Source organism: Mchenga conophoros, linkage group LG6 (genome assembly GCF_057382185.1).
Source record: "Mchenga conophoros isolate Kocher_MC1m ecotype Shallow Benthic linkage group LG6, M_conophoros_male_GT1.1, whole genome shotgun sequence".
Lineage (NCBI taxonomy): Eukaryota > Metazoa > Chordata > Actinopteri > Cichliformes > Cichlidae > Mchenga > Mchenga conophoros.
The window spans coordinates 32953149-32974657 of record NC_140531.1 but is presented as its reverse complement, the minus strand read 5'-3'; the positions used below and the strand labels follow the sequence as shown (position 1 = coordinate 32974657).

Below are 21509 nucleotides of genomic sequence, written 5' to 3'. Positions count from 1 at the left end.
ACAACCAAGTATTAGCAGAATTAGTGATTTGGTTTTTGAGTCCGTTTTACATAACCATGGTGGTGTCCTGTGAGCCCAAATGATGGTGTCAAACCCTGCAACAGCTGAGAGATCTCGTATTCATAGAATGGATGTTTTTTTTTCATACCATAAGTTTTTTTTTTTTTTTTTTTAATTACCAGCACAAGGTGAAATTGTTATTGAAATTAGATATTCAGATGCAAATCCATGTGAAACCGAGCCTTTTGAAGGTCCCGTTCATAAAAGGACTCTCGGTCATATGCTAGGCTAAGCCTGCAGGTGTTCTAGGTGCTGGGGTGGATGTGCTGTGTTGAAGGAGGCTGTTGGAGGGTTTCGGTGACTGTAAAATATTCAGAGAGACGGTATCTCTCGGAGTGTTTAGAAAGACCGTCTTGTTTCCTAATATTATTTCTCACTAAATACACTCATCATTTAACGCACGACGGTCTGCGAAATGTTTAGAAGTCCTGCCAGCCCGACCGCGCCGCGCGTGCGTTAAATTCTGACCAACATTTCTAAAAATAGCTCGCGGTTGACGTCACTTGGCCAAACGTGTATCAGTCGCTTGGTGGCGGTGGGAGTGGGGGGCTGAAGAGGGTTTTTTTTTCTACCTGCCAATCGTTACTCAGAGCCAATGGACATCTTCACATTCGCCGAGATTCCCACGGTTCGCCCTCATCTAGCCAATGGAGGACGGAAACCAGGAAAAGTGGGCGGGTATGTCGTCGGGAGGAAAATAATCGGTGACGTTCCCCTCACTCGCTTTGTGTAGGGCGGTAGGATGGTGCTGCTCTTGATGGATTGCGAAGAGCCAATCAGTGCCTTCCGTGGGATACCGGCATACATAGGTTGCCAATCCGCGGGCTGGTTGCAGCTGTCAATCAAAAACCGGTTCTGGCTAGTAGGCGGGACGTTCAGTCGACTGTAGTTCCGTCATCTCGCTCGTCTCCGAGGCTACGGGGGGCCAATGTTGATTTGGGTGAATTCCCGTCGTCGTCGGACCCCGCCGAGGTTTAATTTTTAAAAGCTGGGTTTGGTAACAAAAAGTGGCGGCTCTTGGGCTGAGAATATCGCGTCCCCGCCTCTGGTGTCGTTTTTCTTTAGGCTGGGGAGAGGTGGGGAGCCGGGGGGGCTCGTTCGGCGGGGGCTGCAAGGAGGGACAGGCGAAGACTGGATCCTCCGTGTTCAGGCCATCTGCGCCGAGCTCGGCCTTACGGTCCAGTGAAGCCCCAACGACCGAGATACCTCAAAGGTATCCTCCCCGTGGATTTGAACTGTATATCAATTGCCGGTTGCTGATGACTGAGGAGTGAGTGAGCCCGCTTTACCATCTCGTCTCGCCCTGGCACCGCATCAGCAGCTGCCAGGCTATTAAAGACCAAGACCTCGGAGTTAACGCTTGGTGCTTTTGGATTTAGAAAATACCGAACAGACCTAATCGAGATTAGATCGGCTTGAGAAGGCTGCAGGGCGGCCAAAAAGCCACGGATCGCCCGTTGACAGGTTGTCATCATGGGCAACGCGCCCACGGCCAGGAAGGGCAGCGAGATGGAAAGCGGTGGGTACCGTCGCCTGTACGCTACACATAACACATTGCTCTGTTCCAGACTCACGAAATCACCAGAGACGGTGTGACACAGCGGCTATGTTAGCTTCAGTTAACATTCCATGCAGCGGCCTATTTCTGCTGTCTGATTTAAAAAGATCCACTCATCCTGCTCAGTCCTTAAATAAGCCTGTGTCAGAATAGCTTTCAAGAACCCAAATTAGGCAGCTACATTTCAATTAACTAACCTCATAATATAGAGACAGATGAATAGGTGCTCGGTAGTAGTATTCCGCTTTGAACAGAGCTTTTTCTTTGGATTCAGTTGATGCTGCTTTATAATAAAGCAGGTGGTGGTGCCGTTTCCATAGCCAAATCACTTCACGAGGTGCAAAACAACCAACAGCTATTGTAAGCTGCAAGAATCTTGGCAACTTCACATCCTCTTGTACTCAAATCTTGGCGAGATCACAACAAGCTATGTGTCAGATATTTCCCAAACGCACAGTGCCTGTTGTCTCTGGAAAGAGATGCTGCTGAAAGTGTGGGGGCTATTTTGTTTGGTGAACCCCCTTAAGGTTTGCAGATTGACACTGAGTTAGTCTGATTGTCTGCTGTACTGTAAGTCCAAATATAGAAGGATGAGTGTGCTCATGTCTGGGGTTATACTTTTGTGTTTGTTTTTAAATTCATCATTTTTGAAATAGCAATTTACTAGGAAATGATATGTAAAGGTTTATTTAGTTATGTATGTGTCACAAACTGGAGTAAATCTGAATACTGTGATGGATTTCTTTTTAAGAAAATCAAAGAAACAGTTATTCCAAAAGGCTTAAATGCTTGACATTTAAATCAAGACATCTAAGTATATGACATAGCTACTTGGTATAAATGCATACCGGTCACTGAGCAGCTGACACTTTTAGTGAAGGTGAGAAGGGAAAGTGTTGATAGTTAATACCGGTAGGTCAACAAGTGTTTTGAAATGTGTCCTGAGATTTAAGCTTTTAAATGAGTATACTTGTTCATGAGATTTCAAGTTCAGGTATTTTTTTTGCACTTGAGAATATTCTGCATGTAGTTTTCAGACTATCAGCCATCTGGACTAATTGCTGTACATTTAGAAAAATCCCAACAGCCTGAATTACCTTACAGACAGATAAGACGATCAGTTTACGTCTCAAAACTTTCTACACACTGACAAATCATCCATGTAGCCACTGGGTCTTTGTGAGTAATAATTATGAGCAGGTGGTTTTACGATGGATATGAATAAAATTTGATTTAATTAACAATTTTTAGTCAGACTCTGTGCTGTTGACTTCAGACAATAAAGTAGGTGTTCTGTTTCTTTATTTTGATGTTTTTTTCACTTTCTGTATACACACAGATGCCCCACTAAAGCCTTTCTTATGTAAACACTGGTGTGTGTTTTTTCCACAGTCAAGGAATTCCTTGCTAAAGCCAAAGAGGACTTCCTCAAAAAGTGGGAGAATCCTGCACAGGTTAGTGTGTGTACTAAGTCTGCCCACTAAGCTTCAGAAGTATGATACACAGGATTTATTGTTTGTACTTTAATCCTAACTTTGTTTGCATGTTAGAAAAACAGAATTTTCACTCCCAATTTTGTATGGCCAAAGAAATATATACATTACTTCTGTGTGGGCTGCTGTTTTTGAAAATGCCAATCATAGCTACTGAAATTTCACTTGTTTCATGTCTTTATTGTTTATTTGTTCAGTATTACCAGCTATCACTTTATGCAAATCACTGAAAATTATAATTTTAATATATACAGATGGCGGTATAAATACATTTGTTTGTAAATAGCATCAGTTTTATTATTTATTGGCTATTGGTTAGTGATGATGCTACTGTCTGACTGTTTTTAAAATGCAAGTTACTGTTTCAAGTAAACTGTGACATAAAACAACTCCATATGTTTTGTAATATTTAATGCTGCAAATTTATATTCAGTATACATATTTCATATTGTATGCAGTATGAGTAAGAAAGTTAGAAAATATCCCCAGGGCAATGTCAACTGTATCAACCCTAAAGCTGTGTGTGTGTGTGTGTGTGTGTGTGTGTGTGTTGTTGTTTTTTTTAATTCACTTGTTTTAGATCACCTAATATTCTTCATAGACATTAATTAAACCATTAAATATACATAAATCTGTATCAACATTGTTTTAATTTATACTGTATATAATTTTCTCCGTATGTTTTGGGACACTGGCTTATTTTTTTTTGTATTTATTTAAGCTTATTGAAGCTAAATGATGAATTTGGGGTTAAAAAATATACTGAATTTTTATTCAGTTTTATTTATTATTTTCAGATTGTCAAATGAACAAATTAACACAATGATAAAAGGGCCCATTGCAATACTGTAATACTGAGCAAAGCTCACCAGTACTGCATTTTTTTTAAATGGATCTCAAGGATAGCTTGTTTCACTTGAAATGAGAGCTCTTTCAAACACATGTTGTGGGTTCATAGCTCCCAAATGCATGTACCACACTTGAAATCATCTTCAAAACGTTTTTATTTTTTATTCTACTTCGGAAGAAGTAATGAAGAAACAACCCACAGCTGTCAGTGAAACGGGTTATGTAGCAATGATCCAATTACACTTGAGCAGCTCAAACTATGGCACTGGGTATAAAAATTGCAGTGAAGGCAATATTTTTGTTTTGACTTTTGAGATAAAGCTGAATATCTAAGCCTAAACCAATATTTATCACATATGTATGCAAAACCGTCTATGACAGTATCTAAAAATATATGAGTGTTAAGCATGATTTGATTCTATGTAGGAAAACATCAATTATTTATGATAAATAAGTTTCTGGGACCATCTGAGCCTGAGAAACAGTTCAGGTACCACAAACATGAGTAAAAGTTTTTTCTTTATTGTTCTTCAAATTTACACTGTATCCTGTATGCACATGTGTATTACTTTCTATTAAGAAATTATAAACCATACATACCAAATATATTAATTTATATATATTATCTATTGCATATTTGTTTATGACATGTGCAAAGAATATATACCATGAAAATACAAGAATTAGTGATAAATGTGAGCACACGAGTAGCTGAAAATAAAAACTCGCTACCAGCAACATGACCCTAAATATCCCATTTTCACAAAAATCAGCTAACCGTTTTTGTTTTGTCTGTTCAGAACACTGCTTGCCTGGAGCAGTTTGAGAGGTTGAAAACCCTGGGCACGGGCTCATTTGGTCGTGTTATGCTGGTGAAGCACAGAGAAACGGGACAACATTATGCGATGAAGATCCTCAACAAGCAGAAGGTCAGTCTGGGTCAGGGGTCACCAGAATCACAGAGGGATTGGGGTGTTTAAATGCGCTCCCATCCATTTTTTAGTTAGTCTTCCCACAGAAAACAGAAATGTAATTGATGTGAATACTGCACTCGGAAGATTTTATTCTTTTATGCATTTTGTTAAAGGCCCTTCAAATACAGGTGAAATTATTATCTGAACCCACTTGTGCTGAAAGCAGGGATTAGTTACAGTCACAGAGCAGAGGTTGTCTTTACGTGGATAACACCAGAGTAATTTTAATATTCAGTTAAAATAAATCTTTGACTTAATCTGTGAATAAGATGATAATTAATCCACAATATAATTATATTATGGCTTAAAGTGTGTGAATGTGTGTGTGAATGGGTGGATGATTGTGTATAGTGTAAAGCGCTTTGGGGTCCTTAGGACCAAGTAAAGTGCTATACAAATACAGACCATTTACCATTTAATTATCATCTTATTGATAAAACACTGAGATTGGGATTTTAGCAAGATCAAAATCAGAATGAATATCTATATCTATCTATCTGTCATGCTGTACTAAAGTACTGGCAAAATAATTTTTACATCAGTAGGGACATGAAGGTAATCCATGAATTTACAGTCTTCTGCAAGTACTACTGACAGAACACATGCCTGAGAGAGTGAGAGAATGAATGTACATGAACACGATGGTGTTGTTTTGCTATGGCTGTTTTCACAAAAAAGTCTATGTTGCACTTGTTTCAGGGAGGTGGGCATTATACTTTTATTTATTTATTGCCTCTGCATACATAGCACCATATTGTTGTACTGAAAATTAACTTTAGTAAACAATTTAGATGGAGTTTTTGGTCCACAGGGTCATCTCCCAGGGTAAACCCAATACTTTCACAGAAGCTAAACTACCATCGCATCTATCTAAGACAGACCAAATCACTTCAAGGACATAGGGTCCCCAAACCATTTTAAAAATAGCCTCTGGCCCCACACAAGCCATTTTTGCACATGCAAATAGGGCAATGCGATGAAATAACTCCCTCAGTTTTCAGAGAACTGGGGTTACCCTGGTAAACAAACATTGCCTTTTAAGCTTTACTTGGTATCGCACTATTGGAAATGTAGCTCACTCCCAAATTGCATGCTCTCCTGCCAATAGCACCTCGAAGGCCGACACCTCACACCAACCCCAACGTTCAGCTAGCAGGCCTCATTAAGGCCTGAGCATGCAAGTGAGGACGCAGTTACATCAGAACAGTACAAATTAAAAAATGTGTGGAAGCCCAACTAGCAATAACAAAGATGTAATCCACAGAAACACCCTTAACAAGGCCCCACAAGGAAGCCATTTCTCTGGTAGAATGTGGATGCTGGTGAATGCTGGTTGCACTGGTAATCATGCCATCACTATAGCCTCCACCATCTAGTGTCACAGCCCTAATGAAAAGCTAAGCTAGATTCCCTAAACCTCGGCACAAAGGCAAGGGAAGGGACTGCAAACAGGAACTATGGCAAGATACCAAAAAATCCCTGAAGGCCTAAACTTGCCTTTGTGCCTCAGTTTAGAAAATTGCCATCAGCTCTTGCTAATTTATATGAGTCTCTGGGGCCAGGTACCTCTGACAGCCCTCCCCTCAAAAACAGCCTTCTAACCTTTCAATCAAGCATCTGTTTCCTCATAACCACCATACATAAGAGGACACTGGTTATGAACAATTTTGGGTCACTCCAGTGAGACATAGCTACCAGATATTTAGAGAAATTGTGACTGGGACTCAGATGACATCTCATATCCATCTGCAGAGAGGACACCTCCTGGGACACTGGCTATTACATGCTTGCATATCATATATATATATAAGCGTGACCTTATGGGGAAGATGGAAAATGGCCACAATGCCTGGATAGGAGGGAAAATGACATCCTCCTCATCGTCATCATTATCATCAGAAGATACTTTTTAACTCATCCTCATCTTCTTCCTCCTTGGAGTTGAGGAGCTGATTAAAAAAGGAGTAAGTTCAGCCTTGGGGTCTTTGATCATATCCCCCCAGCAAGTGCAACCTGAGCTGGGTATGTTGCTCAGCTTCGCTGCAGTGTCAGAAAGACAGGGATCGGCTTTTGCGGCCCTGGGCACTTGCAAATGCGACTCCAGGATTCTGTCTGCCCATGTGACGCCTTTGCATGTTTGACACCCACATAAGTGATTCAGAGGGGTTAGGGACGTTGCAAAAGCAACGTCCCTAACCTTGCTACCACTACCATTTACCACTACCAGAGAATGCAGTGGCACCCATAGGCACCAATTTTCAAGCTTGGACAGCTAGCAAATAGCTATACAAGCACAAGCTCACTTGATGTGCTGACTTGATAAGGTGCTGACTTGATAAGGTGCAGAATTGCAACAACACGACGACTGCTTACTAGAAAAATATACTGACATAATTAAAATATAATTAAATAAAATATTTATGTTAGTAATCCTGAAACCAGAAATGTTCAGGGAATACCTTTCACAACTGGATCTGTAAACTGTTAAGTGGATAACCTTGGTCCAGGATCACTGGTTAAGCTCTAATGATCTTCACAGGGAAGAAGGCAAGAATGCCTGGTGTGGGGCCAGGGCCTATTATAAAGGGGGTCGGGCGAGCCTGTGTCCTTGAAGTGATTGGTCTGTTACAGATGGAAGTGGTGGAAGTGGAGTATCTGTGATTGGTCTCGCCAGAGAGGCCCAAGTGGCATACCAAGTGAGGTTTAAAAGAGAATACTATTTTAACCAGGTGCTGCCACCCTACCGATGCAGCCTTGTTGTAACTGGTGATGTAGAATATGTTCATAAGTCTTCCCAGCCAAAAATCTGCCACAAACTCTTGTTTCCTGTTAAATTTTGCACTATCCGCCTTGCAACCTCCTTTCATCTAAACTACTTCTAACTCTAAGCTGATTTCCCATGAAACCCCCACACGTTTCATAGTTATTTTAAAGTTCAAAGACATGGCACAATAGCACACTGGCCTATAGTCTTAATTATGGAGGAAAATCTTGAGAATACGGACTTCAGGTTGTTTTCGTAAATGCCACAGATGTCTTGCTGTACCTGGAGTGTCTGTTTGTTAAAGTTACACAATTTTGGAGACAGTAATACTACTGTCTTTTCATAAAGAAGTAATGTAATAAGTAAGAGCCTTTTTATCATTTGGTGAGCAGCTGAGATATGATTTTGAATGTCAGCAGAAGGGTACAGTGAAAGAAGTTTGTTGGAGGTGTGCAGTCTTTTGCCTGCAGCGCTTCATCTTACAGCTCACTCTGGCTGTTGCTTCTTGTTCCATTACTTTCTGCAGTATCTCAAACTGATCTGCTGTCAAAGAAATATGTCAGTTATATTGTTTTGTTGATCCATTTTTAATGAATGATAACAGTAACAAACACAATGCATTTCCAGCTGATACTTCATAATAAAAGCAAGCTCATTTTTCAAAAGTTAAATGGTTTTAATGGGAAGATGCAGCAGTAGGAAATGTTCGGTTTTCATTATCAGTAACTTAATACAGCATTTTTTCCAGTAATGGTGCCACAGACACCCATGTTATAATCCTCCAATTGCAAAAACACTCAAATATTGTGATGATTGGGCCATAGGCAGCATATTACTTCAACCTGTGAGAGATGTCTTAACAGATATGTATTTAAATGAAAATTGCTAGTTTCATATTTGCCTTAAATTTCACACTCTTGTCTTACTGGGTAAAATGTCTCTCTCTCACTCTCTCTCTCCTTCTTCTTTCTGTCTCTCTCTGCCTTTCAGGTGGTCAAGCTCAAGCAGATAGAGCACACTCTAAATGAGAAGAGGATTCTTCAGGCTGTCAGCTTCCCTTTTCTGGTGCGGTTAGAGTACTCATTCAAGGTATGGATTATTTTAGGTGTGTGAGAGCACACATGCCTGTGGTTGTTTGATGACAGCGAGTGACTGCTTAATTTCTCACACAATTAAAATAACAATAAAAGAACTCTTTAGCAAAGTTTCGCATATTAATTCATTAAAAAGCCACAGACAAATGTTATGATCCATTCGAAGCTGTTTCTTAGCTGCCTGATTAATATATATCCATCTTTGTGCTGGTCTCAACCAACTCCTGAAGTTACTAACTTGCCACTAAATACTATTTTCAACTGCTAGTTGTTACTTTGGTCACTGCTGGCAATGGTCAGTGCTTTATTTAACATGTGTTATGCATACCTGTACTTAAAATGATTCTGAAACAATAATAAGCAGAAAATGGCTAAAATTTGTTACAGATCCGATGATGGTTTGGTTACTCACACACAAATTAGTTAATTCAAAAAATAATTTGCTTTATTTATTCAAACTATGAACTAAGTGGTCACATTAAGTCTGCATGTTTTTAAAGACCTCTTGGAAGTGTTTACAAGTATCTTTGGCCAGCAGATGAGAAGCCTATTTGTAATATTTTTGAAAATTGAGCACCAACTCTGATTGTTTTAATGATTAAAATTAAATAATTTATAGTGCATTAATCTTTCAGTCTACTACCCCTTCCATCACCACTGTCAGTCCTGTTGAGTTGTATGTAAGTACATGGTGAAGTTGGCTTTAGATGTCACATGAGCGTGTGACATGGACGTGCACAGACTAATCCTGCTGATGGCTATACTCCAATTAATGCCTTATTCAGGTTAAGCTGTTTAGATGCACCTGGAAAGCCAGGGATTGACTATCCTAGACACCTTAAATAAACCTATTAACAGAATATTCCAGTCCACGTGTGTTGTCCTACACACAGGAGGAAGAGTCAACAAGAACAAAACATACGCAGTGTGATTTGTGTTAGTCGGTTACACTACTTATATCTTGCAAAACTGTGATATAAACAACACACAATATACAAACCAGGCCTTCAGTAATGTTCCTGGGTTAAAGTACTTTATTATTTATATGGCAATACTATAAATAATAGTCAGTTAATGCTAACTAGCAAAATACCAGCTAGATTAAACAATTTGGTAACTGGTGAAATTGCTCTTCTCTTTTTTAGCTCACGTAATTGAGTTTTAACTCCTGTATATGTGTGTACCTGAAGTGCATCCATACATGGGCATGCTTTTGTGTGTTTGTGTGAGTGCCACTAACCTTCGTCCTCCTTTCTGCAGGACAACACTAACCTCTACATGGTGATGGAGTATGTGCCAGGTGGCGAGATGTTTTCCCATCTACGGAGAATTGGCAGATTTAGGTCAGTGTTTGAATAAAGTTTATATCCAGAAGCATTTTGTGGATTGCTACAAGAGTAAACAGTGGACTTTGAAAGCATTTCTGTTATCTTGTATTCTACATAGGCACAAAGCACAACAACTCTAGAAAAGTTTGGATACTGTGTCGCAATATAAGATTTAAAAACCTTTTTTCCCCAGAAGAATTATTATACTATCCATGTCTAGAGTTACATGACATTATAACTTAATTAACAGCTTAATCCAAAGTTGCAAGATGATCTGGCTTATCCCAAAGCAGCAAACAAATGTCATGCTATTTCAGATTATAGTATAATGTAGAGTATTGCTTGCCTACATCTTTTCCATGTATTAATTCCCATTCAGTATTCTTTCTTCTATCATGTCTCCTAACCTACGGCAGTATTTTCAGCTCTTCTCATCTCTATGCTAGACTCAAGTCATCTCTGCTATTCGATCACCAAACAGATCCCCTTTTGTCTCGTTGTGTTTATGTGCAGTGAGCCTCACGCTCGGTTTTACGCTGCTCAAATCGTTCTGACCTTTGAGTATCTCCATGCTTTGGACCTGATCTACAGAGACCTGAAACCTGAAAACCTGCTCATAGACCAACAGGGCTACATACAGGTAACAAACTTACTGTTAATTATTTATCCTTCACAGACCGTGCTGATGAATTTGTGTTCCATATTTATTATGTCTGCAACTGACAGTAATTTTTTTTAGCACACATTAATCCATCTGTTTTATTCCATTTATCTAACATCTTTTTACTTAAATATTTTAAAACTATCATCACAGTAAGAGTTTTCTAGAGCTCAAAATTAGAATATTTTATGCCACGTACAGCTCAACAGATATGAGGACATTTATTTTCAGTGTGAGATTCGTTAACCTTACAAAGGTGTTCTTCACTCTGGAATCGTCTCTGTGTGCTGGTGTACCACCCTCTAGTGGCGAACTGTTGCATAACAGCTGGTGACAATTTCCCTTGATGCGGCTGTTTTTAGTGCCTCTCTTTCTTGCTGCCTTTCATGTGGTGTTACTTAGCCTATTTGAATTTTCTTTTTTTCTTTTTTTTTTTTTTATTCTTTTTTTTTTACTCACTGTCGTTGTCATTGTTCTTTGTCCCCTCTTAGGTTACAGATTTTGGCTTTGCCAAACGTGTGAAGGGCCGGACCTGGACACTGTGTGGCACCCCAGAATATCTGGCTCCAGAGATCATTCTCAGCAAGGTGCGCTTGGCAGCCAGCTGAACTAACTTTAAGCTTGGGGTAGAGGCTTCTTCGTTTTTTAAGGCTAGGATTATATTCACTTGTGGATAGCTGTAGGTACCTCATAGGAAAGATTGTTTCTATTATACATTTTTACAGTTTGCTTGGAGTCCAACTGGAAGACAAATGCATAACTGTTGGTTTTTCTTTCAGGACAAGTCCTAAAAATCATGTGATAATATGTGAAGGTCCAATAGCTTACTTTGCTTACTTGCAAACTATAATACCAGCGTTACACCCCTGTGAATTTAAAGCTGATCACACGAATAATCTGCAGTAATATACAGTCATATAAATAATCCTAGCAGGACATGTTTTAGCAGTACTTTTGACAAGCAAATTGCGGTTCACTCTACATGTGCATATACGCTTTAAGATACTGGGAGCATTGTGACACAAAAACATGCCCATCTGTCTGTATCAGTCCCACCCCAGATGCTCTATGAATGTATGTGCACACAGATGAGAAGTTGTGTACACCTGAGTAGAGAACACACAGGTCTCTTCAGTGTTTGACATATGTTAGCAAAACACTGATGACAAAACTCATTAAGAATATTGTTGTTTGCACAGACTGGCAGCATCCTCATTAGGTGCCAGGCTTTGGGAAGCTTACGTGCCAGCAACTTTAAAATTGTGCAATAAGTATTAAAAGAACATTTGAAGTGCTGCAGTTTGTGTATATATATAGACATTTATGGGCTTTGTAACCCTGGTGGGTTGTGATCTATAGAGTCTGTGAGTGACAAGCAGGTTCAAGTTTCTCTTTCTTAAACACCAAAATGATGGGAGAGTATTTTCACTGTGCTCTCTGTAGCTCAGGTCACTGGAAGACTGCCACATTCACATTCCTCATTTTTTTTTCCCAACAGTTGAAGGTAGGATCAAAAATTGCTGTCAGAGATGGGTGGAGGCTTTAAATAAGCAACTTTTAAATGTTACACAAATAATTATATAAAGTAGTTCATCCAAATGGTGTTGAATGGTAGTGCCCAATATTATAAACAATACTAAATAATGTGGCTAAACTTTTAATTCCAATAAATCCAAACTATAATGTAAGTGAGGTTTCCGCTAAATGACTGAATGACTTACAAATATATGTTTACAATCAGACAGGAAAAGTCATTAAAGCAATTATTAAATCCAGTGTATATAATAAAATGTACCACAAGTCACCAAATTTAGTCTTAACAGACAAGCTTTTTGTCTCAAAGGCATCCCAAGATACTCCTCACAACAAGAAGTGAACATATCATTATCGAAAACTGACATATCATTATTAAAATGGAGCTATTCTCTTTATTTCATGCTCTGTATTTTTATTTTTTGGGGATTTTATTATTGTAGTTTTGCATGATTCACAGTTCGAGGTAATCATTTGTCTTATTCTGGGACTTGGTGCAGCCCCTCAGTTCCTCCACTGTGACTGAAACAAGTTTTCACTCCTCTCCCTTTGAGGCCACCCTCGCTTTAAGTCAACTCACAAATGAATGATTTGAATAGCAGGTGGGTGGGGCTTATGTGCTCAGGCAAAAGCTGAGTATCTGAGATGACCACTCTTGGTGTCTTTGTCATCATGCAGATCCACAAGCTTAAACAGAGTGCCAGAAACTGGGTGTTGAAAGCTGTCTGAAGCCTTATTATTTTAAAAGTTTGGCTATGCTTAATGTGAACGTCGAACATTGTAGCAGTACATATCTGCACTTTGCATTAGGAAAACATATTGAGTGTAAGATATCTTGGAAAGCTAATATGTAGTTAGATTGGAATAAGGATTGAATAAAATTGAGTCTCTGAGACCATGTATATAGGAATTCATTTGGGACCTCGAGTGTAGTGTGAGTGGACCTTTTAAAGGTTTGGTCCAAGTACTCCAACCATGTGTACTAACTATGATACAGACACGTGTAGACACAAGCTGTCCAGTAACTGACAGTAACTAAGGCTAACAGGCTGTGAATGCATCCTTACTGTGTGCAGCTTTATATAACACTTTATAATCTGGAGATACTGAGTTGACAATTAATTATGTGGAATAAAACAAGCCACTTTATTGATTTGTAATTTTACTGTAAATAACAGACTATCGAGATAGTTCATCATTTATTTTCTGTGGGGGTTTTTTTTTGTCTGGGGAATTGGTGCATTTGTTGATATTACCCGTGTACACAATTCATTACAGACATATGATGAAATATACATTTACTGCATCATTTTATATTTTATCTTAAATTAACTTAATGTTTTTTCTTTCTTCTTCCGTTACTCCATCCTTGTCATGCCCCCCGCTACATCCACCAGGGGTATAACAAAGCAGTAGACTGGTGGGCATTGGGTGTACTCGTCTACGAGATGGCAGCAGGGTACCCGCCTTTCTTTGCTGATCAGCCCATTCAGATCTATGAAAAGATTGTTTCAGGGAAGGTGAGTTTGACTGTCTGATTAGCATTTTGTGCTAATATTTAATGCTTTACACAAGAGAACATGACTCATGATGTGATATTAGGTTGTTTTTTTGTTGTAAAAATGTATTTTAGTTTACTTTGTATTTAAATTTCAGTTTTAGGTTAATCCTGAAAGAGTTTTGGGCAATGTTTTTTTCTTTTTTCTTTTTTTTTGTGGTAGAGTGGGTATGGTGTAGTTTCAAAAAATGTGTTTTTACCATAGAAACACGGACCAAGTAGAAGCATCTGTTTTGATCTGTTCAGCCATGTTTTTCCTTTGTTGGTCTCTGAAAATACTCTGTGGTTTGCATTGTATTTGTTCCACCCACATTGTTGTTTCCAGATGTGTAAAAAGCAGCAATTTTTTACGCCATCATATTAGAGAACCTGGCAGTTAGAGCCTTGATCCAGCATAATAAATCTGATCAGGGAGGATGTAAGAGGAGCATATTTCCTTTATTTATTTCTTGTATATTTATAAGGGGAGTATTGTGATCGTTTCCAGTTCCATAATTTTATATTTGGACTTTAATAGAGTTGTGTTGCATGATTCAGATTCCAAAATAATCCTTATGTATTTTATAACAACCATTGATACAGCACCTCAGTTCATCCACTGTCTGAACTAAGCTATTTTGGCTCTGCCTCCTTTGAAGCCACCCTCTCTTTAATTCATCTTTCCTCTGACTGGCTGTCCACCTCACACAAAGAATTTGAATAGCATCATGTTCACTGTACCTGAGGTAACCATACTGAGACTATCTGCTATCTTTTGACATCATGCAGATCCAAAGTTATGTTCGCTTGTATATGAGTATTTTAGTAAACTTAACTTAACTTAACTTAACTTAACTGTGTGGTAGTTTGAACCACTGAAAACAGCTTTTGAAAAATACCTTTGAGGGTGAAAATTTTTTAAATCTATATATCTGCATTTATGTGTGGACAAGGAACATTTAGGTTTTTCTCTCGCAACATGAAAGCTGTCCACCTTTATCTCCCCTGAGCTAGTCACTGTGGATCAGTTGATATGAAAAAGACAAACTACAGGAAAAAGAAGAAATTAGGTGGAGGACATGGACCACATGATCTGTCAAACCCAGATAAGAAACGCATGGCAATAAAAACAAAGAAAACAAAAATACGCCTCAAAATTCTCCATCATCTGTGGTATAGTGTCAAAAAAGAGAATATTAGAAGATAAGTTATGACATCAGACAATGATTGAAGTTATGTTTACACATGTTTTATTTTGAGGGGTTTTTATTTATTTATTTAATTGTAATTCTGAGTATATGGGGCCTTACGGTCAACTGTAAATGATGACTGAAAAAAAAATTAAAATAATAATAAGTAGCAGTGGTATAGTAGAAGTAGTAATACTCATTTTAAAGACCTATGTCATTCCCTCATTTGTTCATGCACACAGTCTGAAGGACTTCTAATTATGTAAAATACAAACCTACGAAAACATTGATAAATCTGTGCGTGAAATGTTGTTGTGAGTACAGACTTTTAGACACATAAGAACAAAGCGGACAAGTTTGGCCATACATGCACAGCTACACGTTTGGAGAAAACCAGACACAGCATAATAGCACGTACACCTCAAACCATTAATCAACTCTGTGGAGGGGTGATGTGTTTTATTTTTCTGTTATTGTGTGCTTATTCTACAGGGAGTGCAGAATTATTAGGCAAGTTGTATTTTTGAGGAATAATTTTATTATTGAACAACATCCATGTTCTCAATGAACCCAAAAAACTCATTAATATCAAAGCTGAATGTTTTTGGAAGTAGTTTTTAGTTTGTTTTTAGTTTTAGCTATTTTAGGCAACTTAACAAAAAACTTAACAAATATACCCATTTCAATTATTTATTTTTTACCAGTGAAACCAATATAACATCTCCACATTCACAAATATACATTTCTGACATTCAAAAACAAAACAAAAACAAATCAGCGACCAATATAGCCACCTTTCTTTGCAAGGACACTCAAAAGCCTGCCATCCATGGATTCTGTCAGTGTTTTGATCTGTTCACCATCAACATTGCGTGCAGCAGCAACCACAGCCTCCCAGACACTGTTCAGAGAGGTGTACTGTTTTCCCTCCTTGTAAATCTCACATTTGATGATGGACCACAGGTTCTCAATGGGGTTCAGATCAGGTGAACAAGGAGGCCATGTCATTAGTTTTTCTTCTTTTATACCCTTTCTTGCCAGCCACGCTGTGAAGTACTTGGACGCGTGTGATGGAGCATTGTCCTGCATGAAAGTCATGTTTTTCTTGAAGGATGCAGACTTCTTCCTGTACCACTGCTTGAAGAAGGTGTCTTCCAGGAACTGGCAGTAGGACTGGGAGTTGAGCTTGACTCCATCCTCAACCCGAAAAGGCCCCACAAGCTCATCTTTGATGATACCAGCCCAAACCAGTACTCCACCTCCACCTTGCTGGCGTCTGAGTCGGACTGGAGCTCTCTGCCCTTTACCAATCCAGCCACGGGCCCATCCATCTGGCCCATCAAGACTCACTCTCATTTCATCAGTCCATAAAACCTTAGAAAAATCAGTCTTGAGATATTTGTTGGCCCAGTCTTGACGTTTCAGCTTGTGTGTCTTGTTCAGTGGTGGTCGTCTTTCAGCCTTTCTTACCTTGGCCATGTCTCTGAGTATTGCACACCTTGTGCTTTTGGGCACTCCAGTGATGTTGCAGCTCTGAAATATGGCCAAACTGGTGGCAAGTGGCATCTTGGCAGCTGCACGCTTGACTTTTCTCAGTTCATGGGCAGTTATTTTGCGCCTTGGTTTTTCCACATGCTTCTTGCGACCCTGTTGACTATTTTGAATGAAACACTTGATTGTTCGATGATCACGCTTCAGAAGCTTTGCAATTTTGAGACTGCTGCATCCCTCTGCAAGATATCTCACTATTTTTGACTTTTCTGAGCCTGTCAAGTCCTTCTTTTGACCCATTTTGCCAAAGGAAAGGACGTTGCCTAATAATAACACCTGATATAGGGTGTTGATGTCATTAGACCACACCCCTTCTCATTACAGAGATGCACATCACCTAATATGCTTAATTGGTAGTAGGCTTTCGAGCCTATACAGCTTGGAGTAGGACAACATGCATGAAGAGGATGATGTGGACAAAATACTCATTTGCCTAATAATTTTGCACTCCCTGTAGAGTCAAATGTGACACCATTTTTCCGACAAAGGAAGCTTGGTTGACCAACGAGAAAGTCATCTCACACACACGAGCAAATCTAAAACAGAAGGTTCAACGGCCTAGTCAAAGTCCATACTTAAACCTGATTGAATTACTGTAGCTGGAACTCAAGAGCTGTGCACAAATGCACGCCAGCAAGCTTCAATGAACCGAAGCAACCATTGTAAAGAAGAGTGGGCTAAAAATCCTCCACAACAATGTGAGAAGTCTGGGAAGTCTCTCAAGACAATTACTGGAAGTTATTGCTGGAAAAGGTTCTTCTACAAGCTACTGATTCATATGATGTACTTAGTTTTTCCCAGAACTACATAGAGCCATGTCATTGTATTATAAGAATCTACCAGTGCTTCACTACAGAAGATAACGAACCCGAGAGCCTGAATCTCATCACTACATGAAGTTATCACTGGTTCAATCCTCATTTTGTGCTCTGCCCTTAGGTTCGTTTCCCGTCTCACTTCAGTTCAGACCTGAAAGACCTCCTAAGGAACCTGTTACAGGTGAGAGCAAATACCGCAGGCATTCAGACGTTTAGGTTACATTTATTTTTTCTTTAACGTGACCGTGAGAAAAATATGTTTGTGTTATTTTAAGGTGGATCTCACAAAACGTTATGGAAACCTCAAAAACGGGGTCAATGATATCAAGGGACACAAGTGGTTTGCAACAACTGACTGGATTGCCATTTACCAGAAAAAGGTATGTTTTGGTGAGTGTACTGTGTGGCATGTGAGACTTTTCTTCCCTTCAGTTTGTTTTATAATAGTTTCCTTTATGTGACTTTAGGTGGAAGCTCCCTTCATCCCCAAGTTCAAAGGACCAGGCGACACCAGCAACTTCGACGACTACGAGGAGGAGGAGATTCGCGTCTCCTTCACTGAGAAATGTGCCAAGGAGTTTGCTGAGTTCTAGAGTTAGAGAGCAAGAGAGGAAGAAAGAAGGAAATAGGGAGAGTCAAAGGTAGGCTGGTCAAGTGGGAGACATAAGGAGAAAGTACTGTCTCCTGTCCAATCACAAGCACCAGCTACAAAGAGGAAAAATCGGATAGAGAAGGAAAAAAGAGCAAGGAGACTGATAACCAGCAGTGTTGCCTTTTCTGTTGTGTTTTTGTTGTGTTTTATTTATTATTCTGTCTTATTTATGGATCCCTTTATAATGAAGGTGTGCTTCATGGGTGTTGAGAATCCAACTAATTTGGAGTTGCCTCTACACATTTTCACCCGAGATCTTCCCTTTTCCTTTTCCTTTTTTTAAATCCATCTTTTAGTCATATTCACACCGCAGCAAAGAGAAATCAGCCTGTCTGTGCTGATCTAGTCCAGCCTCTTAGTCATTACATGAAGACTAATGAGTTTTGTGCAAGTTTAGGTCTCAGTCTGGACAAAAGTTTCTTAAATTTTAACCGACAACTGGCTAACATGCTCTTTGTTTTTTTTTAAGCAGGAAGGGCATGTAAGTAGCAGGTTTAATAGGTCTTGCACACATATGTACTTTCAGCTTGGATGACTTTACATTTTGCAGTTTTATCTCAATTTTTCCTTCAGAATTTAAACTTTTACCCTTTCATATCATAGACACACGACATAACTTAAGGCTTGATGGGCCAACAAAAAAAAACAAAAAAAATGAATGCATTGTGTGTGCAAAATAAATTTCATCGAGAGACAGATGATGTTTTAAGGGGAAAAAAAGTCAGTTACGTTTACTGTGTAACTATCCATCTACCGTTCTTATCATTGTTAGAATTAGTGCATATCTACGGTACTCCATTCTAAATGTTATTAGATACTAGTGGCTCCAATGATATCATGTCACGCTAACAAACAAGGAAATACGAGTAAGGGGATGGAATTAACTCGGTTTTTAAGGGTGTTTTAAAGAAACACTGTAACGTAATGGTATCTCAGGTTTGAACATATCACTTAATAGACATTTTATTAACATACAGTGTTAGGATCAGCAGGTAAATCTGTGATATGGATTTGGGAATTTAAAGTTCTGGTTCAAATTAAGAGAAACAAAAGGGAATATTCAGACTTTTGGTTAGCGTCTTCCACAGTTTGCCCTTCCAGAAGATTTGATTTTGCTAACTGACTCGACAACTTTGTTTTCATGAAAGCACTTCCTGTCTCGGCTCAGAGTTTACGTAATGGCCACAGTGATTCTGCTTACTGAATCAAGCCTTTGGCCCTTGATTACTCCAACTGAAAGAGACCGCTTGAGGCAAACTACCTTGAACTGCTTCCGGCTGGTGGCCTTCAGAGCATTTTGACCAGTCACTGATGGCAGTTTGGATAGTGCGCTTTTATGGTCTTCAATGGAAATATGTATTCATGTTCACCTCATCTTATTACCCATCCCTTTCTTCTTATCACTTGTAAAGTAGGACCACACTCTATGTGACAGTCTTATATGTGACAGCAGCTCTGTTACTGTTTATGTGTTTTAAACATGCACAGTTTTTGTTTCGTTTTGTTTTTTGTGTGTTGGTGATGATGTAAAGATGACTGGCACTCCATTTAACAAGTTAGTGAAAGCTAGAGCTTCTGGCGGTGAATCGAGCTAATACCGAGAAGAGAGAAAAATAATCATAGCGCATGGTATACAACCTGCTGATTTGAAGAATACAACAAATAGCACTTTTGGTATTCAGTGTCTCCTTGGCTCCTGAGCTATGGTCACAGAATATTTCAGCAATGGCCAGAGAGGGTCGTTACTGTAGGATTTGTTCATTCACAATTTATGAGATAAAACAAAGTGACACTGATGTTCGTTTCAGACATCAAAATGCCTTCTTTATTGCTGTAATTTAATGTGCCACAATAATGATGGTTTCCTAATTTGATTTATACAGGCGCTTTGGTTTTTCTCCCATCGTTATAAACTGGATAATATAAATTCACATACTTCCCTCGAGTCTGAAACAGTTCAGATAGCAAAAAAAAAAAAAAATATATATATATATATATATCTCAAGCATTTTCTCCAGGATACACATTTGTTATGTGTAATGGTTTGTGTCTATCATTTGTAATATGGAACAATAGCCCCCACAGCTAATTGTCCACTTGCCATATTTACTTATTTATTCGATCAACACTCTTTTCCCACTCTGTGCGTGACCCCAGATTTACAGTGTGGTAATTTGTTTAAAAAAAAGATCAATTTGAGAATGTGCATCACAGAAGCACAGTGTCAGCTGAAGGTCTTAAAGGACCACTCCGGTGATTCAGCTTTACTGTTTAGTAAACTTGCATCAGAGGCTGCGTTATCTTATTAGTGCCTTGCATGGGTCAAGCTCCAAAAAACAAAGTCCTACATCTCCCACATCCTTTAAATTCTGCATAAATGTACAGTTTGTAACGCAGGCTGTTTGGGACTCTGCAAGGCCTGTCAGAATTACACGGGTGATGTGTATTTAATTTCCTTTTATTAGTTTATTTAACAGAGAGAAAGAGATATCAACTGAAACAGGAGACAGCATTTCAAGAATAAATGGACTAGGACAATAATGCTGGGTCACTTTTAAGGCTACTGGATATTGTGCTTGTGTGTGGCATAGTCCCAAAAGTAAAGTTAAATGACCACAAACCAACTGCCACAGTAAACCTGGGGCTTCACAGAGAAATGAGTCACTTACAAGGCAACTAACATGGATCCGACATGTCTCTCCTGTATTAATGTTTCCCCTTCTTTTTCACTGAGGCAGATTAACCAGCTGAAAAACTCCAGATTTTATCAATGAATCTGACGCCAAAATCATAGTGGCAGATAAATGGTGGAAAGAGCTGCAAGCTGTAAGCCTAGTTGTAGTCATCAGCTGGCTTACTGGTTAATTTAAAAACCATTATTATTATTATTATTATTAATAAACTGTTTACATCACTTGTTGAGGTTTCACATTCGCTGTATTTCCTCCATGTCAGGTTTAATGTTGAATATATCATCATGGACAAAATGTTTGAAGTTATAATACAATATTATTATGTGTCTCCTCGATGTTTTTGCAGTGATACAACTTCCTCTCCATGCAGGCACAATGCTGGTACATACTGTCGCACTTTTTAGGGAAATGAGACCCCAATATAAACCATATTAACCCCCGCCACAGACATACTATACACACACACATACACACACTGCAAAGAGAAGCGTCTAAAGTCACGGAAACGGTGACATAAAAATACGAAGTGTAATATTTTGCAACATGAGTATCATTCCAATAAAGTTTTACTTGTAAAATTCTCCTGAACTCCCGCGTCCTCATTTGGGTGTGGAGCTGAAACGTGAAAGTTCCACGTTTGCCGAAAAGTGAGCGGATGCTGAGGTATTTAAAGTGTTCTCGGTGGGAGGTTGGCGTAGTCTTGAGGTGACATCCATCACTCCCGCCTGATGCGGGGTGAAGCCGTCATCCACCC

The 21509-nt window shown here is 39.0% G+C and overlaps 1 protein-coding gene across 1 annotated transcript; it reads left to right on the top strand.

Moving 5' to 3' along the window:
- The first annotated feature begins 836 nt into the window (after positions 1-836).
- prkacab (protein kinase, cAMP-dependent, catalytic, alpha, genome duplicate b) lies at positions 837-21336 on the top strand. Its single transcript, XM_085277523.1, has 11 exons — positions 837-1579; positions 3011-3072; positions 4761-4889; positions 8689-8787; positions 10053-10135; positions 10634-10760; positions 11273-11368; positions 13712-13834; positions 17532-17591; positions 17686-17790; positions 17878-21336. The coding sequence occupies exons 1-11, from the start codon at positions 1534-1536 to the stop codon at positions 18001-18003; spliced, it is 1056 nt and encodes a 351-aa protein (XP_085133649.1). The 5' UTR covers positions 837-1533; the 3' UTR covers positions 18004-21336.
- Positions 21337-21509: the final 173 nt, after the last annotated feature.

Coding starts and splice junctions, on each gene's coding strand:
- prkacab (XM_085277523.1), top strand. CDS start 1,534: ATGGGCAACGCGCCCACGGCCAGGAAGGGCAGCGAGATGGAAAGCG. Junction 4,890..8,688: donor AGATCCTCAACAAGCAGAAG/GTCAGTCTGGGT, acceptor TCTGCCTTTCAG/GTGGTCAAGCTCAAGCAGAT. Junction 10,136..10,633: donor CGGAGAATTGGCAGATTTAG/GTCAGTGTTTGA, acceptor GTTTATGTGCAG/TGAGCCTCACGCTCGGTTTT.